The sequence below is a fragment of the Rousettus aegyptiacus genome, unplaced genomic scaffold, assembly GCF_014176215.1.
Source record: "Rousettus aegyptiacus isolate mRouAeg1 unplaced genomic scaffold, mRouAeg1.p scaffold_m13_p_4, whole genome shotgun sequence".
NCBI lineage: Eukaryota > Metazoa > Chordata > Mammalia > Chiroptera > Pteropodidae > Rousettus > Rousettus aegyptiacus.
In genome coordinates, this window is record NW_023416307.1 from 121,484,538 (window position 1) to 121,505,307 (window position 20,770).

A 20,770-nucleotide genomic window follows, 5' to 3' on the forward strand; every position below is an offset into this window, starting at 1 on the left:
TTGAATTCTATAAATACCCAAAGACACACAGCTTCTCTTTAAAGTCACACAAACATATATGAACCCACACCCTAGAATAGGCGGCATGCTAAGTAAACAGTCTCCTTTCTGAAACTGAATGTGTAAGTGTTCAGAATTCTAAGTTCCTTCAAAAAAGCCAATTCTTTTCCTTTTATTTCAGTTCTACAAGAGAAAAGAATATGAACTTCTTTTTAGGATCAATTCTGACTCGCGATTTTAAAGTTTCTACTTGTCTTAAATGCAGCAGTTAGAGGATGTGGGGCTGTAGTTAACATCTATTGAGGCCCTAGGAAATACCTCTTCCATAGTAAACACAGGCACTCAAATTACCTCTTCCATAGTAAACACAGGGACACAGAGTAACACAGCCAGGATCATGCAGCCAATAAGAGAGAGTGTCCCTTGCCTTTAGGGCTTTTACACATCATGCTGTATTTCATAAACTGTAGGAATAAAGTGATGACAAAAACTAATCTTATTCACTTTTAATCCCCTGGTATATAGGAGGTACTCAAAAACAATGGTTGAATAAGGGGATGGATAACTACATCAATAAAACATAGTTGTCATTATTTCTTAAATAGGAGTAAATTACATCAGTGCTTTCTGTTCTCAATGTATTCTAAAGTACATCAAATTGAAAAACAAAGAAATAAAACACATAAAACCATGTATCAGACTTTACTTGGAAACCTTAGAATCAAAAGTTAGCCACAGAGCTGAGGTCACACCTAGCTTCCCTAACTCCTAGTCTAATATACTTTACTTCATGGAACTAAATTTTCATAAAATTATGTAAATACTGACTACCTGCCAAGTTGAGAACCAGTAATACTGCCCTCAACAGCTCATCACATTATTTTCCAAGTAAGAATCTTTCCGGTATTTTTTAAATAAATGTTTAGGTTTTAACTTTAATGGTACGAAAAAATTAAACAAATGAATGTACTAAATTTTAGATTCAGATTTTCCACACATGACCAACTTTCTTAATAACTGAATTCACTCATTCTATCACTTTTTTTCATTCAACATTTATTTAGTACATGCCAATGTCTGGATTTTCTAGTTTTATCTATAAAATCTATGCAAAGTAGGAAATGCTATTATTTAGTGGCTCCAATAAAAGTAAAGAATTTTTTAAACCTACTTCACATTTATCATTCAAATGGTTCTAAATTATTAGGATTCAACCTCTAGTCAGCTTTGGCTAAATGGCAAAAAAAATGTGGATATTTCTGTAAAATATGTTAGAAATGATATTTACAGACTGAAATTTTAGGGCCAAGTATTGAGATTAGTCAAAAGGCTCTTATATTTCAATAAGGCTTTAATTATAAAACTTCCAGGAATATTAGAGATGTCAAAATGGCTTGAGTACTATAAGGAATCAGAAAATAGTAATAGCATTTGCTATTTTCTTTTGAGGAAAAGAATGCACTGGAATTTTTGCTTGAAAGCATGTGTCTAAAGACAAAATATCAGGTGACATGTCAAATAAACTGTTAAATTCTAATTATCCTTACTCTTTAATTCTTCATGTTTTAATGACATGAAAGCAAAAGCATTCAGTTAAATGGTGAGAGTCAAATTCCATTTTAAAAGCATCATGGGAAAGACCACATACTGTATGATTCTATTTATATGAAATGCCTACAACAGACAAATTCATAGAGGCAGAAAGTAAATTAGTGGTTGCCTCGGGGGAGGGGAAACTAGGGACTGCTAATAGGTATAAGGTTTCTTTTTGGAGTGATGGGACTGTTCTAAAATTAGGTTGTGATAATGGTTGCACAATTCTATGAATATACTAAAAACCACTGGATTTTATGGTATGTGAATTACATCTCAATAAAGCTGAAACTTAAAATAAAAAGCAAATATGGTCACATGATAGTGGATGCTGTGTTGCACCACCCAGATCCTGACTTCAGAGCCAAGGTACTCATTCCATAGCTGCTGGGACTTTCTCAGAGTCCCTCCTAGAACTGTACTTAGCTAAAGCAAGCTGCCTGCATCCAATGACTGGAAAAGCAGGAGTACAAAGGCCTATATTCTTTGTCCATGTTGGGACAACTAGGAAGGACCATCTAGCTCCATAGTGCCACGACAGGATCAGATGAGGTCTTTGTTTCAAGTCTGCCCAATCCTCCGCTTACACAATTGGTACCAGGAATGGTGCTATAAAGCATACTCTGCGATGGCTTTTTGGAGCTGTCATAGAAGGCCAAGTGGAAGCTTCTTAAGTTGCCATTCTCACATTCTGGCCAAAGGTGTTATTAAAAAATAAAAACATCCTGGGAGGAATGGCAGAGGTTAGTGTCACCTGTAGATCTAAAGGATACAGGGGTGTGATGTTTATTGCATCAACTTGGCTAGGCTATAGTGCCCAGTTGCTTCATTAAATATTAGTCTGGAAGTTACTGTCAAAATATTTTTTTAGATGTAATTAAGTCAGTAGACTTTAAATAAAGCAAATTACCCTCTATAATGTGGGTGGGCCTTATTTAATCAGTTACAGGCCCTAAGAAAAAAGACTACCGACTCCTGATGAAGAAGGAATTTTGCCTCCAGATTCCCCCCAGATTCTAGACTACAACATACTCTTCCCTGGGTCTCCTGCTTGTTGGTCTGCCCTGCAAATTTCAAACTTGCCAGCTCACCACCATCACGAGAGCTAATTCCTTAAAATAAATCTTTCCCCTTCTCGTTCTATATATCCTATTGGTCCTGTTTCTCTGAAGAACTCTGACTAATTCAAGAGTTGATGGTCTTTGCCATATTTCCATTAAGTCTGGCCCTCACATAATCCAAACAGATTCTCTAGACTGCAGTAGACTGCATATTCTGGCAGACTACCACAAACTCAACTGAGTAGAAGTCCTAATTGCATCTGCGTGCCAGAGGTGGTAAACCTGCCAGAGTAGATCAACAGAACTGCAGGTATCTGGACTGGGCCACAGACCTAGCAAGTACATTCTTTTCCATTAGGAAAGAGGATCAGAAGCAGCTCACATTCATATGGGACAGACAACAGTATACCTTACGGTTTGCCTCGGGGCTATGTTAACTCTCCCATCCTCTATCATATGATTTTCAAAGGAAACCAGACTATTTGGATTTTGGAGGCCTTGGTAGATATATGCACTACAGAGTGTAGAAGAGCAACCCTATAAAGTTTCAGGAGCCTATCACAGCAGTGAATTTTTTGGGGGTGTCAAGTGGCCTGGAGCATGCTGGGACGTCCTTTACAAAGTAGAGGTCAACTTACTGCATCTTGCACTTCTCACCACTAAGAAAGAAGAACAATGCCTGGTAGGCCTCTTCAGGTTCTAGAAGCAGCATCTCTCACTTGTGAAAAATGCTCAGACTCATTTACCAAGTGATATGAAAGGATGCCAGATTTGTGAGGGGTCCAGAGCAGACAAGAAATCTGCAATAGTCCAGGCAGCAGTGTAAGAAGATCTGCCACTTGAACCATACAAACCTATAAACTGCACTAATGGTAACTTCAGTGTAAAAAGAAGCCATGGAAAGCTTATGGTGGGCTCCTAGCAGGAGAATCACAATGTAGTCTGCTAGGGTTCTGGAGCAAGGTCATGCTATCTGCAATGAAGAACCATATACCATTTGAAATTAACTCCTAGATGCTAGACCTGGGTAAAGATAGAACTTCTAACCATGGGATAAAAAGACCTGGGATATAAAAAGAACTGCCCATTGTGAGCTTGGATTTGTCAGATTTACCAAGTCTTAAGGTAAGAAAGGCTCAACAGTGATCCACTATAAGATGGAAGAGGTACACTAGCATAAGACATGAGCAAGGATAGAGGGCAAAAGTAAGCTGCACAACCAGGAAACCTAAACTCTCATAATATCCACTATGCACTATTATATCATCTGTTCTTCTTACCCATTGGTTCATGCATATAACCACATGGAAGTCCCTCGTGACTGGTTTTTGGGGGAAGAACAAGGACAAGCTTGCTTCATAGATGATTTGGCTTAGTATGTATGAACTGAAAATGATGCAATACAGCCTCACTCAGGGATAGTCCTGAAAGACATTAATGAGAGGAAATCCTCCCAATGGGTATGCTTTGGGTGGTATACCAGGTAGGGCTGCTGATATACATCTATAAGTACCCCTTGCCAAATTTTGATGCGACATGGACAAGTACAGTAGCCACAGCCTGAGATGGGCATGGTGACCAGAGGTTTAGACTCCTCAGGGATGAGGTTCTGGGCTACCTCATTTGGACCAACAGAAGTGCTAGATGACGGTGAGGGGAATTTAGTATGGGTAGTAGAGGAGGAAGAAGACGGGTATCAGCTTCAGCCTCAAAACCCGATATAGTGCTGGAACTGTATGTAGCTCAGGCTACTAATCTTAGTTTCCCCAGGATAAGAAACCATTTAGAACCTAGATCATGTGGGATTTCATAGGCTATAGTAAAAAATTTGGAAAAGTTTACCTTCATAGTTAAAAGAAATTCCCAACCCTTTTCCCTTGCTTAGTTTCTAGAAAGTTGGCAGCCAGGCACATTATTCTTCCCATCTTCTAACCAGAACAGATGATGTCTTGCTGGAGAAAGTCTATAGATACTGACAACAGGAGTCCTCCAATAAAACAGCCAAGTCTTTATCCCAAAATTCTACAGTGAAGCTCACCAATTGATAAGACTTATCATTCACAAAGAACTTCTAGTCTCTATTTTTTAAAAATGTGTTGCTCTTTAAAACAGGCCACGAAGAACATCCAAACATTTGAGGAAAGTCTCTATTACAGCAGATGAGAATGAATCAATAGGAAAATGAACAAAGAGAAACAGAGACAACAGAGAGAGCAAGAAAATTTTTAAATCATAATAAAAATAGTTAAAGACTTTGAGGAAAAAAATGGTGTAGATGATAGAGGCTTTGTACATCCCTCTGGTGACCAAATCAAAGTTGTGATGAAAACAAGGAGCAGCAGCAAGGAAAAATCACCTGGGATGAACAAGCCATACAACTAGGGAGAAAACCAAGAAATCACCCTGCGACGGCAGAAGGTGGGACGGGGCAAGGACACAGGCCTACCTCGTCTCCAGAGGCTAAATGAGACAGAGGCTGCGGCAGCGGCAGAATCCTCATAAAGGGGCCGTGTTTGTGAGCGCATTTTCGTGGTGATGGACCTGCTCACTCTGAGCACCAGTGCCAATTAGGCTGTGCCCAGGGGCACCAGGGACTTACAGGGAGACATTGTCCAAGTGAGGGCCAAGGTGAGACTTTCTAGGTACAGAAGTACTGGCAGTATCCATTGTTCCCTGTTGAGTCCTTCTCCCAACCGAACATAGTACCCCCATAGCCATGACATCATCAAACTGGATAACAGAGGTTGATCCAGAGGATTCCCTGAACCCCGCCTTCCCCAACTTGCAGCCCCACCCAAGCCACATCTAGGTATATCCTCAACAAGTCAGGTGCTCCTTGCTGAGACTCACATTGGAGGAGGCAGCTGGCCTCGGTTTCTGGTGTGGCTTTTTGAGGCAACTATAAGCACAGCATCTGTGGATTGCTTGCTAAATCTTAACAGGTGGCTCCAGAGGGGTAGATGCCTGGGCTAAATTTGGCCTGAAGCTGAACCCCTCTCAGGACTGTGCCACTGAACACTTACTTTCAAATCCACACTAATAAGACTGGGAGACTTAGGAGCTTTGCTTAGTACATAGAAATAGACATGGAAAGGCAGCCAAAATGGAAAGACAATGAAGCAGAAACCTATGAGAGAAAAGAACAGAAATTCAAATATAATGGAGTCATGTAATCTAACAGATACAGAGTTCAAAACATTGGTTATAAAGATGCTCAATAAACTTTTGGGAGGTGTAGAACTCCAACAAGGAGATAAAAAACATAAAAATGGAAATGAAAATTGCAAAAGGGAAACAGTCTGAAATGGAGAACATATTACCTGAGAAGTATATTAAATGGAATAAACAAAGGAATAAACAAAGTGAATAAAGAAAAGGATCAAATGCCTTATCTAAAGGACAGGAAAGCCAAGAACACGCAATCATAATGGCAAGAGATAAGATGCCAAGACTATAAAAATAATTTAAGGAAAATATAGGACACCGGGGTAAGGGTCCAAATATCCGTTTGATAGGTGTAACTTATGAAAATCAAGATGTTGAACAACTGTTTGAAGAAATAATGATGGAAAACTTCCCTAACCTGGTGAAGAAAATAAAACCCCAGGAAGCTCAGAGAATTCCAAAAATGCCCTGATCCAAAGAGGCCCACACCAAGACACATCATAATTAAAATGCCAAAGGTTAAATACAAAGAAAGAATATTAAAAGCAGCAAGAGAAAAACAGATAGTTACTTATACGGGACCACCCATAAGACTGGCAGCTAATTTCTCAAAAGAAACTATGCAGGACAGAAGGGCTTGGCAAAAAGTATTCAACAAGATGAAGACCCAGGATCTACAACCAAGAATAATTTATCCAGCAAACCTATCATTTAGAATTGAAGGACAGATAAAGAGCTTCCCAGGCAAAAATAAGCTAGAGGAATTTATCGCCACCAAGCCAGTATTACAGGGACTTCTTAAAAAAAAAAAAAAAAAAAAAACCTGTATCAAAAACAGGAATAAAGAATAGTAACAACTACATTCCTATCAATAAGTACCTTAAATGGAAAAAAATTAAGTGCTCCAACCAAAAGATAGAGTGCCTGAAAGGACAGGAAAACAAGACCCCTACATATGAAAAGGAAGGAGATGGAAAAAGATATTGCTTTGATGGACTTAGAAGGTATTTAAGTCAGACAGAGAAAAATAAACACTATATGATTTCACTTATATGTGAAATCTAAGGAATAAAAAAAACAAACTAATCAGAAACAGACTCACAAATATAGTGGACGATTTGGTGATGGACAGAGGGGAGGGAGTTTTGGGGGACTGGGAGAATGAGATGAAGGGCTAAAGAAGTACAAATTAGTAGCTGATGGACGGTCACGGGGATGGGGAGCATGGCATAGGGAATACCGTTAGCATTAATAAGTTAGCTAGGTGGAGGGTCAGGGGAGGGAGGGAGCAGTGGGGAGGATCATTTTACAAACTATATAGCTGTCTAACCAATGTACTGTATATTTAAAACTAATTAAAATTTAAAAAAAATTTTAAAGACTTTAAAGAGATAAGGAAAGAAAACATGTTCATAAAAAAGAATAGAATGTGATAACAAAGAACATTCAGAGGAAATAGAAACATTGATTTAAGTGTCAGAAGATCAATTTGAAAAATTCTTCTGGAAAGCAGGGGGGAAAAAAACACCCCAAAGAAACAAAAAAGAGGAAAGAAAGAAAAACAAAAAAATCAAACCAGAAGGTCCAACAACCAACTAACAGGAATTTCAGAAAGAACAAACTAAGAAAGTGAATATAAAGAAATTATTACAGAAAAAATAAAAGAAAATTCGCTAGAATTGAAGGTCATTAATTTGTAGATTGAAAAGGCTCGTGAAAAAACAGACATATACAAAGACAAAGGCAAATCATCATGAAATGTATGGATACTGACTATGAAAAGGAAAGAGATCCTAAATGCTGTCAGAGAGGAAAAAAGGTTACATTCAAAGGATAAGGAATCTGAGTATCATTGGACTTCTTAATGTAACACTAAAAACTAGAAGAAATGAAGCTATGAGTTAAAAATTCTGAGGGAAAATTATTCCCAACCTAGAATTTGATATCTAGCCCAAACTATCAATCAGTGCAAGGGTAGAATTTTTAGATGTACACGGTCTTAAAAAATTTACTTCCTTTACAATCTATGCTAGCAAGATACACTTCATTGAAATTAAAGTATAATCATGGAAGGGGAAGACAAAAAATTCAGAAAAGAAAAAACTAGCAGAGGAGAAAGGCAAAAAATTTCTCAAGGTGACAATGAAAAGAAGTTTCAGAACAGTTGTGCAGTAAGCCTACAAAACTACCAGTCCAGAAAGGAATATGGGACACAAGGCTCCATGCAGATTGTCCCCCCAAAAAACAAGAAACAGAAAAAATACCTGATGTGTTTGTCTATAATGGGAGAAGTTTTACAGAATTCTCAGAGTATGAGGATGAACTAGTGGCAAGTATGAAGAAAACCTAGCAAGTGAAAAAAATGAGACAATTATTAACGCCGAGAAAAATAAAGTTATATGGGGAAGGGCATTTCATAGTCACATATCTCAGCAAAGAAGAAAAAGGAAGCTGTCATAATAAAGTAAATACTGAATATTAACCTAACCAAAACTCATGAATAACTATACGTGGAGCAACAATGAGGAGGGAGGAAAAGTGTGTGTGTGTGTGTGTTGATGAGGGTGGCATAAAAGAGTAAAATATCCTCACCTTTCATAGATGAATGACAAAAATAAAGTATAAGATTGGAAAAAATCAAGAAATGACAGTCAAATCACATTATTTAGATATATGGAGGTAAATATCAGAAGAATCAGCTAACGATATGAAAGCAGTTCCCTCCAGGAAGTAGCACTGAGATGTGAGAAGGTGTACAGCAGGGAATGCTACTTTTTGTTATAAACCTTAAGGCACCACTTGGTTTTTAAACCATGTGCATGCATTCCTTTAAGAAAAGTGAAAATTAAAAACAAAAAACCTAAATCTGAAGCAAATGCAGCAAAATCTGCTCAACACAGTGGTGGGTATTCTGGAAATTTCATGTTACTCTCTATTCTTTCCTTATGTTTAAAACAATTTCTCTTCTTTAAAGTCCCTTTAAGTTCTAGAAATTCTATTAATTTTTATTTAGTATTAGTCGCTCCTATTTGGAAGAAGAGGAGCATTAAAAAAGTAAAATACAGTATTTTTTATGCTAAAGATAAAAAATAGTGGTTTCTATAGTTAAAAAAATTCTAAATCTAAATTTTTTTCAAAAAAGGTTTTTAATAATTATTTTCAAATACTTAATATTATTTAAAAATACTTTGAAAGAAAGTTTTATTTGATATAGCAAAAGGAAAGTTCTAAGACAATAAACATAAGATGGGAAAAAAATAAGCTTCAGGATAATATGTATGAGTCCACTTACGTTAAAACAAAACCAAATTAAAAAAACTACCATTTCACTTCATGCACATGTATAGGTACAAATATATACAAAAAATGCATACAAAAAGATCTAGAAGAATAAATGCCAAACTGTCAGAAAGGTAACCCCTGGAGAAGCAAATAGGACTGGGGATGGAAAGAAGGTAATCTGAGTTTTTTCACTTGTTTTTGATTTGTAATTAATACACACAGTAAGAATTTCAAACGGCAAAAGAGATATACATGGTGAGGACAAGCTCTGCTCCCATTTCAGTCAGCCAATGGCCCAAAGTGGCCTCTTATTACTAGCCTCTTGTGTTACCTTTCAGCATTATTTAAAATATATAAAAGAACATGCTTACACACAAAACTTTAAAAAATATAAATGTTAATATACTAGTCATACTGCTCTAACCCTTACTTTCCCCCTTAATATAGCTCTTGTCTTAGAAACAACAGAAGTTACTTTCCACAGAGTTACCTCCAGTCTGCCTTGCTGGATTTTATACACCACTTGGGGATTCTTCTGTAGTATGTTGCCATAGAGCTCACGAAAGTGGACTATGTTGGGCTTTACAATATTCAACACTTTTGTTTTATCCTCTCCAACCACCATCCGAAAGTCGCCTGGTTAAAATAAATGGGAAAACAAATTTTCCATTGGTAACCCACATTCTGGACTATGAACTACAGCCCCCAATTGATCCTGCACTAGTTCAAGATGGCAGCATCCCCCATTCAAAACATTTCTTCTTCCTTAAAACCCATTCCATTACCCAAGGAATGCAGGCACTTGTTTGGAGGAAAAGAGAACCTCTCAAATCATAAAGCCCTTTATGACAGTTAAAATATAGTTATCTAAGTGCAAAAGGTAATCATCATTGAGAAGCTAATCTGTTTTTGTTTTTCCAACGCAGAAGTTTCTGTACGTGAAAACTTTCATCTTGTGGACAAAACTCTGCCTGTGACCAGGCATGGAGATAGGGGTTGTATCACCTTAGACATATCCTTGCTACTACTCAGCTTAGACATGTTTGCTGTGATTACATGAGGGCTTCTGAGGTGCTTTATGAATATAGACAACCTTATTATACAAGAGCAATGAATGTTAAAAGTCCTAGCATCTTGTTTACATTTAAGATCAACTTGAAAGCGGATACAATTTTAAAAATTGTAGGTGGGGAAAAAGGGGGCTGAATTGAGCTGTAAAATAGATAATTATAATGAACGAAGAGCAACTTCCGGCACAAATTTAAATTTGATAACAATCGGCAAATTATGGGGGGAAAAATGATAAAATGGGAAAACTTAAGTGAATACCTATTAGGCTAATGTTAATTCATAACAGGATGGGCACATGTGAGGACTTCCCAGGTTAAGTTTGGGAAAAGCAATGCGGCTGAAACCTTTGTTGGACAGAAAGTCACCTAAGGGAGTAGTGAGGCGGCAAGTGCAGGCAAGATAACGCAACTGCTGAGGAATCCCCTGGGATGAGGTGACCATATAATTTATTATCCAAACTAGGTCACTTTTGAGAGTGAAGGCGGGGGGGGGGGGGTTACTATGAATAATTCCACCAAGACAAGTATAAATTGGGCAAACCAGGACATATAGTTACCCTTGTTGATGCCTTTTCTCATGAAGGGAGGGGGAGCAAACTATTAGTTTTAGATAAGATAAAATGATACCCAACAGTATGTACTTCAATAAGGAATAAAACCCATTAGGTTTTTAAGCTTCAAAGGACCAACTTTTGCTACAATTTGGTGGAAAGCAGCTGGGGCCTGAAAGCTGCAGGAAAACAGATTTACAAATAGCCTCCAGAACCCAACTTTTGGGACATGAAGTATGACTGTTCAAGGCAATGAGCAGAAATGAGTCTAGGTCATAACAAGCTGCCCAAATATGGATGGACTTATTTTTCACTATTAAGGGAAAGAGAGTTACACATATAAACCCTGGGATGACTGCTGGTGAGGGTGTAGAGAAACTGGTCTTTTCTTATAATGGTGTTGACATCATAAACTGTTAAAATCTTTCTGGAAAGCAGTGAATAAGGAAACCCTATCTCTGGAGAGCGAACCTAAAGAAATAAACTCAAACAGAGGTTAAGAGGTAATGTTACTGAGCATCTGGTAAGTGTCAGGCACTGTTCCAAGTGCTTTGCTCTATTACCTCATTTAACCTACACAGCTATCTTCTCAGGTAGATACTATTTTAACCCCATTTAGCGTCAGGGCAACAAAGACAGAGAGATGAAGTAACCTTTGTCAGACTTCCCAGGGGCAAAGTGAATACACTACACACATACAACTCTTCACTGAAGTACTATTTATAATATTGCAACCCAAATGTTAAACTACGATGGTACACTCATACCTACCACAGAACAGTGTGCAATCATTAAAAATTACAGTAATCACACACAGTGAGATGGAAAATGATCATACAATAATGTGCAGTAAGAAACCAGGATACAAAAATACAAGAAAATAACTATAAAAAACAGGAAAAACAAGACAAAGGGACTATATATAAAAATTGTTATTTTTGCTCTAATAAGATACACATTTATTGTAGGTTTCTGTGTGTGTATACTTTACATTTGCTATTTCATTTAGTCCTGGCAAAGCCTCATAAAGTCTAATTATTCTCAATTCTACATATGGGAAGATTGAGGTGGCAATGGCAACTTGTCCAAGGTCCAGCTGCCTCTCAGTACCAGGGCAGTTACATTTTTAGTGACTAGTTTTACCCTACTTTGTAATTTTCCTCCATTTCCCTCACTTCTGTAATGTTGGCATATCACTTTTAACATTTTAAAGTAAATTCATGGGATGCAGAGATGTGATGACTTGGCAAATGGAAATGGAGAGCAGCCAAATTGCATTATGTAAAATCTTATGCTTTTATTTAGAGCCTAAATGAATCCTATTAATCTGAGAAAGGGTGAACTGTCATCACATTCTGGATCTAACATGACTGGCTCTGAAGTGAAAGATCAGTTTGTATCACCGTTGAGTTCTAAACATTTGTGTCATTTTTCTTTTTGTACATTCAACAAACAAAAAGTTCTTATACCTTAGATAGCAACTTTCTGAGAGAGAGACTGTATTTTACCAAAATATAAAACGAATCCAAATCCTCCCAAAAGAACAACTGCATCCATTATTAAAGGATCTAGAAAATACTATGGACCCTCTGAGAACAAGGACTGGGGCTTACTCATCTCTTTCTCCCAAGCTCCTTGCATACTGCCTTGCACATGGAAGGCACATCAATAAATTTCTGCTGAATTGAATTTCTCCAACTGTTGTGCAGCAGAACTAGCTTAGCCACAGGGAACAGCAAGTAAATGGGCTTATTATCTGTTTCTTCAGAATGAAATAAATAAAATCGTGGGCACAGCATGAACTAGCATCTGATAAGAATTGATTTTTCTTACTCCAGAGATATTTGCGACAGAACACAAGGATTGAAGAAAACTGACTACTGATTTATTTTATTTATGCCTTTTCTGATGGGTTTAACTCTTGACTGCTCAAGTCAGAAAACTAACAATCAAATATAATGGGTAACCAAAAGGATAATTTCTCTTTGACTCTGAAATGAGACAAACTCAGAGGCTTGTAAACTATCTGCAATTGGCCTGCTCTGTGATTCTAGCCACCAGTGGTCAGGGACCTAATTATGAATGTAGGGATGTGAGGGGCTGGGGAGTACAGTGGGAAAGCACTGGCTTTCAAATCTGGCGATACCCCAGGGTACTAGGGATTAACCTTCCTGAGTCAGTTTCCTTCTCTGCAAAATGGCTGTAATGGTCATATTAGCCTCACTAGATTGCTTTTAGATTTAAATGAGTTAATGTATTTGATAATGCTTTGTAAACACTAAAGCAGATGTTGTTACGAGACACATATATGGGATGGGCATAGGATAGAAGAAGCCCTGAGTCTTTGAAAATCATGACTGGCTAACTCCCCCCTCCCCGCCCCCCCGCTTAAACTAACTGGAATTATGCTATCATTTCAGTTCAATAAATATTGGAGTGGCCATTAAGTACTAGGAACTGTGCTAGACATTGGAGATATAAAGATATACACTCTACCTCAAGCTGCAAGTGACGTGAAAAACAGATCTTCAGTGCAGGTTATGGAAGTGGGTGTTTCTTATGTAGTGTTTAAGAACAGTAGCCCAAAATGGAGGTTAGTGTGGCAAAATAATATTCATTTTGAACAGCTTTTGGCAATATAATTCATTTACCATATAATACACCCATGTAAAGTATACAATTCAATGTATTTAAGTATATTTATAGAGTTACACAACCATCTAATTTTAGAAAATTTTGGCTTTCCTAAAAGAAATGCTGTATCCATTAGCAGTCACTCTCTATCTCCTTCCACCCTTCCACCCCTAGGAAAAGACAAATCTACTTTGTTTCTACTGAATTGCCTATTCTGGACATTTTAAATAAAAGAAATTGTACAACATATGGTCTTTTATGTCTTAGCATAATCTTTTCAAAGTTCATCATGTTGAAGCATTTATCAGTACTTATTCCTATTTATAGCTAAATAATATTCCATTGAATGGATGTATCTCATTTTATTTATCCATTCCTTAGCTGATAGACATTTGGGTTGTTTCCACTTTTAGGCTATTATGAATAATGCTGCTATGAACATTTGTGTACAATTTTTGCATGTGGATATAGGTTCTCATTTCTCCTGTGTAGATACTTAGGAGCAGAATTGCTGGATCATCTGGTAACTCTATGTTTAATACTTTGAGGAACAGATAAACTGTTTCTCCAAAGCAGCTGTACCATTTTACAATCCCACCAGCAATGTATGAGAGTTTCAACTTCTCTAGATCCTTATCAACGCTTGTTCTCATTTGTCTTTATGAGCATAGCCATTATAGTGGGTGTGAAGTGGTGCCTCTGTGGTTTTGATTGGCATTTTTCTAATGACTAACGATGCTGAGCATCTTTTCATGTGCTTGTTTGTTATTTGCATACTCTTTGAAAAAATGTTTATTAAATCCTTTACCTATTTCTATACCGAGTTGTCTTTTTATTGCATTCTAAGAATCTTTATATATCCTGGATACTAGTCCCTTAGGATAAGATACGTGATTTGTAAATCTTTTATCCCATTTTTTGGTTGCCTTTTCACTTTCTTCCGAGATCAGACAAGATCGGGCGCATTCAGGGTGGTATGGCTGTAGACATCTTTTCACTTTCTTGATGGTATTGTTTACAGCATAAAACTTTAATTTTTTTTAGTCCTATGTATCTATTTTTTCCTTTGTTGACTTGTGCTTTTGGTGTACATCTAAGAAACTACTGCCTAATACAAAGTCACTCTTCTAAGAGTTTTATAGTTTTAGTTCTTACATCCATGATCCATTTTGAGTTAATTTTGTGGACAGTGCAAGTTAGGGGTCCAACCTCATTCTTTTTCATGTAGACAAAATTATACTTATTTAAACAAAGATGACTAAGGCAGTGTTTCTAGGAGGTAGTCTAACACGCCATTCAAATGCATCCTCTAAAATATCTCCATGGCTGCAGAAGACACCCTATTGCCCTAATGCACATGTGGAAGAGAATGAGATAGAATAAATAACTGACGTAAATTTGATGTAATAGTGATGTAAATTTGAACCACTTTTATATACTTTACAGAACACAAAATGGATGGGGATGGGGAGGGATGGGGAAGAATCAGGTTTATAATAATGGTTAAGGAAGGAACCAATATCACGACTATTCATTTATTTATTCATTCATTCCTTATTTACTGAGTACCTAGTATTCTAAGCATTGGGGTACAGTGAGCAAAACAAGACAAAAATTTCTGCCCTCTGCATTCTAGTGGTAGAACATACACCAACGACAAACGAATCTACGAACGAATAAACAGTATTTCAGATGATAGAAAATGCTATGAAGAAAACACAAGGAGAAAAAGATGACAGGCAAGCTACACAGGTCCCTGGGGAAAGAGTGCACCAGGTATGAACTAGGAATGATACTCATCATGACAAACCCTTTGTAGAACAGTGAAGAGTTAAGAGTGAGGGTTCTAGAACCAGACCACCAGTGTGCAAATCTTAGCTGGGCACTTACAAGATATATGACTCAGGACAAGCTACTTAACTTCTCGGGGCTTTGGTATCCTCAAATGTAGAATGAAAGCAATAATAGTAGCTAGTTTATAAGTTTCAGGGATTGAACACATTAACATATGTAAAACACTCAGAACAATATCTGACAAACAGTAAGTAATCCATGAATATTAGATATTATTGACAATATTCCTTCGTGAGTGTTGCATTCTCAGAAATTATTGATGAGTACACAGAGTTCCAACTGAGACTTCAGCAAAAGCTTAAGCTTGCCAAGCATAGAGAAATATGCTTCCAACTTACTGAAACAGCCAATCCCCAATATACAAGTCATTCTGTCAAATGATACTGTCTGCAAGGTTTCACATGGTGTGAATTTCATGGAATAAATTTTAATAGCTTTCACTCCAGAGAAAAAGTTTCTTTACTGACTTGTACCAGGATGCAGAAATGGGGATGTTCACTCACACTTTAGAGGGCTGGAACCCATTTCCAATTTTTTTCCTCCAAGAATCACTCAACTGGCAACTAAACTTCTTCACTGCTTTGTTTTATTCCTAGAAGTAGCTGAGCCTGTGTTTAGACAATATGGCATTGAAAGAAACCCATTCTCTCTCTTACACAAGAGTGCTTGAAGTGTTTTTCATTCTTAAGGACTATAAAGGGCCAAATGAGTCCACCTGATCTAAGTATTCTGCTAATTTTGTCAACGTGTAATAAGTTTTATAATTCTTATAACTGACACAATTCCACTTTAGAGAACATGTCCAAGGAAGTAAGTGACCCCTTGGATCCTTTCCCCATGACAAAGTAATTTGTCCAAAGTGATTCGTAGCAGTGTCATTAATAAAACAATGATAAGTTGAGCCAGCCTGAGTGTCCATCAATCACTGAATGATTGAGCAAAACATGGTGTCTCAACCTACGGAAAACCTATGTAGCCAGCAGTAACACATAATAATAGTGATAAATAACAACAATCATTTTCTGAGCACCAACTATCAATACAGTATGATCTTGGGGGCTTTTATATGTTATTTCGTTGAAAAACTTTTTATGAGATAGTTATTTTCACTTTACAAATAAGTTATTTCCATTTTACAAATAAGAAAACTAGGGCTCAGAAAGAATTAAGCACCTCTAGAAAGCTAGTACTCAAATTCAGGTCTGACCACAGTCTTTCCCTTTCTGTTGTCTATTATATAAAATGACCGTGTTAATATAAGCAAACACATATCTAAATTAATAATGGTTAACATTTAATAAGCATTTATTATGTGCCAGCACTATGCTAAGCACTTTATATGTATAATTTAATTTACTCTGTATAAAAACCTTCTTTAGAGACAAAGAAACTGAGTCATAAGGAAATAAGAAACTTGCCCAAAGGTGGAAAGCTAATTAAGGGTACAACTAAGATTGAAGCCAGGCGTCTGACTCCAGAGAACCTGCTTTAAACATTTCTTTAACGCTATCTTCCATGAAGTAATATTACATTAAAAACAACAAAACAAAACAAAAAGCAAGGTTCAAAATAGGATGCTTAATTTAAGTAGTTAAGGGTTTAACACGGATTATTTTCACATGAAGTTTCTCACTTCACTGAGGCACTGCTCTGGTTCAAGCCCTCATCATCATTAACACTCATTGGTCTCTTTGTCCATCCGTCCAACAAATATGTAGTGTACCTACTATCTGCTACACAGTGTTCCAGAGGCTGAGGTTACAAAGGCGAGCGAATACAGACACAGCCCTAACTATGCTCCCAGCAGGCTCCTCTCTGCCTAGACAGCTCTCATCTGAGCTTTCCTCACAAGTCCTCATTTGTTGGTGCTCAGATCAAATGTCACCTCCTAGAGAGGCCTTCCCTGGTTACATTAAAGTAAGCCATGTTCACCTTCTTCCCCTATTTTAGTGCTGCCACTTGTTTGCTGTCTGACTTTTCAACTGGAATGAAAGCCCCACAAGGGCAGGGACCATGCCTGCCTTGTTTTGCTTCCTTCACTTCCACAGCTTAGAAGAGCTCTTGGCATAAGAAACTCTTGTAATTATTTGCTGAATAAAACTTTTCACCTTTTTAGTCTTTTTTCCTCCTGCACAGTGCTGCCAAAATTATCTTTCCACAACAATAAATCTCAGACCATCTTATAATGCTTGAAACCTTTTTATGGCTTCTAGTTGTGTATAGCTTATCAAATTCCAATATTTTTCACTTTGGTATTCAATGTCCAGCCCAACCTGGCCTAGGTCTAACCTCTTCTCCAAAATACCAGAGAGGCAGTGAAGTTAAATGATTAAGAGTGTGGGCTAAAATTTCAGCTCACTGCCTACAAACTTACCTTACAACTGACGTTAGAGAGATTTGGGCCCCAGTTTTCTGTAAAATAAGGCAATATAATACAGCACCCAAATCAAAGGGTTGTTGTGAGGATTGAACAAGCTATTAGATCAAAAGTATTGAGAGTCATTCCTCATACACAGTAATAAATGCTGTTTTCTCTTGCCATAAGTCTTGGACTTTAGTCATACCAATGTACTCCTTCTTCCCTAAACAAGCCATGTTCTTTCACACCTCCCTTGCCTTTTTCACACGTGTTATTTTGGAAGTCTACCACTGACTCACTATGACTGCATGTGTTTACTAGTGTGAAGTTCCTTCACACTAGCAAAAATTGTATCTTCAATTCTTTATAAGGTATGAAATGCTGATTCACTTGATAAATTAAACCAGGATCATTACCTAAAATTAGGTATTTTAATAGTTTGTACTTACATAAGAAAGTTCAGAGAGAATCTTTAAAGTTTTTCATTTTCCTTTTCTATTCACTTAAATACTGACTTCTAAGAACAACTGAAGGATTAGAAAGCTTTCTCCTCCACAATTTTGCAGGCTCTCATCTTCCACCTACTCCTTTCTCACCATCATTTACAACAATAATGCCATAAATATTGACCCCAGGGTAGTCAAAATGATCCTTAAATACTATATTAAATGTAAAAGGCTATTATTACTACTAGTAATACTGACAGGTCTTGCCTCTACCAGCAATTCCTAGCAGGAACTTGTCCACTAACATGGAGAAACACTGTTTTCCGTCTTTCCTGCGCCCCCTTCCTGGGAGAAATGTTTAACTTCTCAGGTTGGAGCCAACATATTATCGCTTAGCTAGAAACAGGTGGAAAATAAATATCTAAGTAGTAAGCAAAAATGAGATTGGTGGGTAAAGTTTGGACTATTCTGAGGGCTTAGGAGTTTTGGATGATTTGCCAAAGGGATAGAACCCTATTAGTTCAAGGACACTGGGTTCTCCAAAGCCTAGTAAAGGCAGAAGAAAAAGCTTCCTTTCAACACATCTCCTGGGGTAAGTCTCATAGCTGTGAAAGATATCTACCTTCAGGGGTTAGATCTTTCCGTATTCTCACTATTCTAATCTAATTCCATCTTTCTACAGACTAGGTAACTGTTAATTATATTGTGTCCTGGCTTGGGAACAACCATCATGTATAATGTTATTTCAATGGGAAAATGGTCCCAGTTCTAAACAACTGACTTATAGCAGACTTTTTGGAAAATGTCTCATTCATAAGCTATGGACTACACAGAGTTATAACCAGTTCCCTCCAGAGAGGATTTGCCAAGCATCGTGTCCTAAGTTTTGCGGTAAGAAGCAGCCAACTTCACTGAACTGAGTAATATAGGATACTAGGCCAAATTCTCAGATCCAAATCTGGGTTAAGCAATAAATAATATCACGGCAAGAAAACAAGATACTAGATTTGAAATGAGAGGGACCAGAGGCTGAGAAAGCCAGGGTCAGATACAGCAAGGTTTGAAACCTGGCTCTAGGGAAGCAACTCCCTTTCTCTGATTGCTCTTTTCCCAACAGCCCAGGGCTACTCTTTATCAGTTTAGATCTCAGCTCAGATGACACCACCTCAGAGAGCCATCTCTGACTCTCCACTGTAAAGACTAAAGACGGCCCTACTCTCATTCTGATTTATTTTCTTCTCTTCATAGCATTTAAGCACTACCTGAAATTACCTTATTGCTTCTTTAATGTCTGTTTCTCCCTAAAAGAACATAAACTCCATGAGATGTTTCACTCATGCCATGTTCATTAGTGTCAGCTCACTAGGGGTAAGGCCTTGCACAGTATAAGAAAGACGATAAATATTTGTTAAACAAATAGGGCTGTCGTGTGAAAAATTAATGGTGGAATAAATTATCTACTTATTTGTCTGTCTGTCCATCCATCTGCCCACCTGCCCACCCACTTACCTGCTATATAGCAGCTCTTAATAAATATTCTAAAGGGAGCAAAACAGAAGATGATACTGTTATGAATCAGCAAATATTTACTAAATAACTTGTATATGTCTCAAAGCCAAGGAGAAACCAGGTGTATGAAACACAGTCCTTTCAGGAGGCAAAGCAAAAATCAGCTGAAGACTGATAGCAGCTTGAATGCTAACTTAAGGTTTGCAATTAGGTGAAAATAGTTATGTCATTTGGTAAACATCTTTAGTTAATGTTCAGAATTTATAGATAACTAGAAGCGGCCTTATACTTTGCTAATGTTGATTATAGGGGAAAAAAATATAGGAGTGGTCATGGTATGAGCAAAGTAGATAACAGTTCTGCATTTTCTCCCACCAAGTCAATAAAAGGCTTCTGGTCCATCTTTCTCACAGGGAGCACGAGGAGGGGATTATGCTAACATAAGTGACTCCTTTCCCCACATGCTGCGTGTAGGACCATTCACCTAGGCACACAGTCATATCGCTCTTTGCTCCCCTACCTTTTGTTAAATGGCAGGGTTGCTGCCAGGTGAAGCGGAAGCAGCCAAAGATAGAGTTATTTCATTTTCTTTCTCCCATGTCGTAATTATAGTTGTGGTCATGCTAGACACATTTTGGAAAAACGCTGAAGAATTGGACTATTAAGGTCTCTTTCAGCATTACATTTCCATGAAATCTTATCTGTACAGGGATGTAGCAAAGGGGCAAACTGCTTTTGTAATATTTTGAACATAGGGTTCTTTGACTCATAACTGAAAGCTGGGAAAGAGGATATTTACTTAAGATAGTGATTTTCAAACTATTTTTTGAGTAGTTGACTACTTTTTGTAAACAAAATTTTACATAGATCCTCAACATGTTAAACAGGTAAGTGTGACATTCTTCTGGTTACAGTTAGGGTGAGGGGCCAGGGCTCTATCCTCTCAGCTTTCCTCTTGCCCTCTGAAGAAGCCTCTGACATCTCTGAGGGACATAACTGTTTAAGTAGAGGGGGAAAGAAGTCAATATTTAGGTAAAGGAAGGAAGGAAGGAAGGAAGGAAGGAAGGAAGGAAGGGAGGGAGGGAGGGGAAGCTTTTCCTTAATGTGGAGGAAGAGGTGGAGGTGGAAAGTCACCACTTTATAACCATCATAGAAAAGATGGGTTTGAGCAAGAATCATCAATGGATACTCAACCTAGAAGGGAAAGTTTGATAAGAAGCGGGATATTTATATGATCTTCAAATGT

The 20,770-nt window shown here is 37.5% G+C and overlaps 1 protein-coding gene across 4 annotated transcripts in view; it reads right to left on the reverse strand.

The window, feature by feature from the left end:
* Nucleotides 1-20,770, reverse strand: part of TAMM41 (TAM41 mitochondrial translocator assembly and maintenance homolog) — a 45,229-nt gene that overhangs the window by 11,012 nt on the left and 13,447 nt on the right. For 3 of the 4 annotated variants that reach the window (XM_016125410.2, XM_016125411.2, XM_016125412.2), the window contains one exon: nt 9,592-9,737. The exons of the other annotated variant lie outside the window; for it this stretch is intronic. In XM_016125410.2, coding sequence (XP_015980896.1) covers nt 9,592-9,737 — 146 coding nt within the window. The remainder of the gene's footprint in view (nt 1-9,591; nt 9,738-20,770) is intronic. 4 annotated transcript variants of the gene reach the window in all.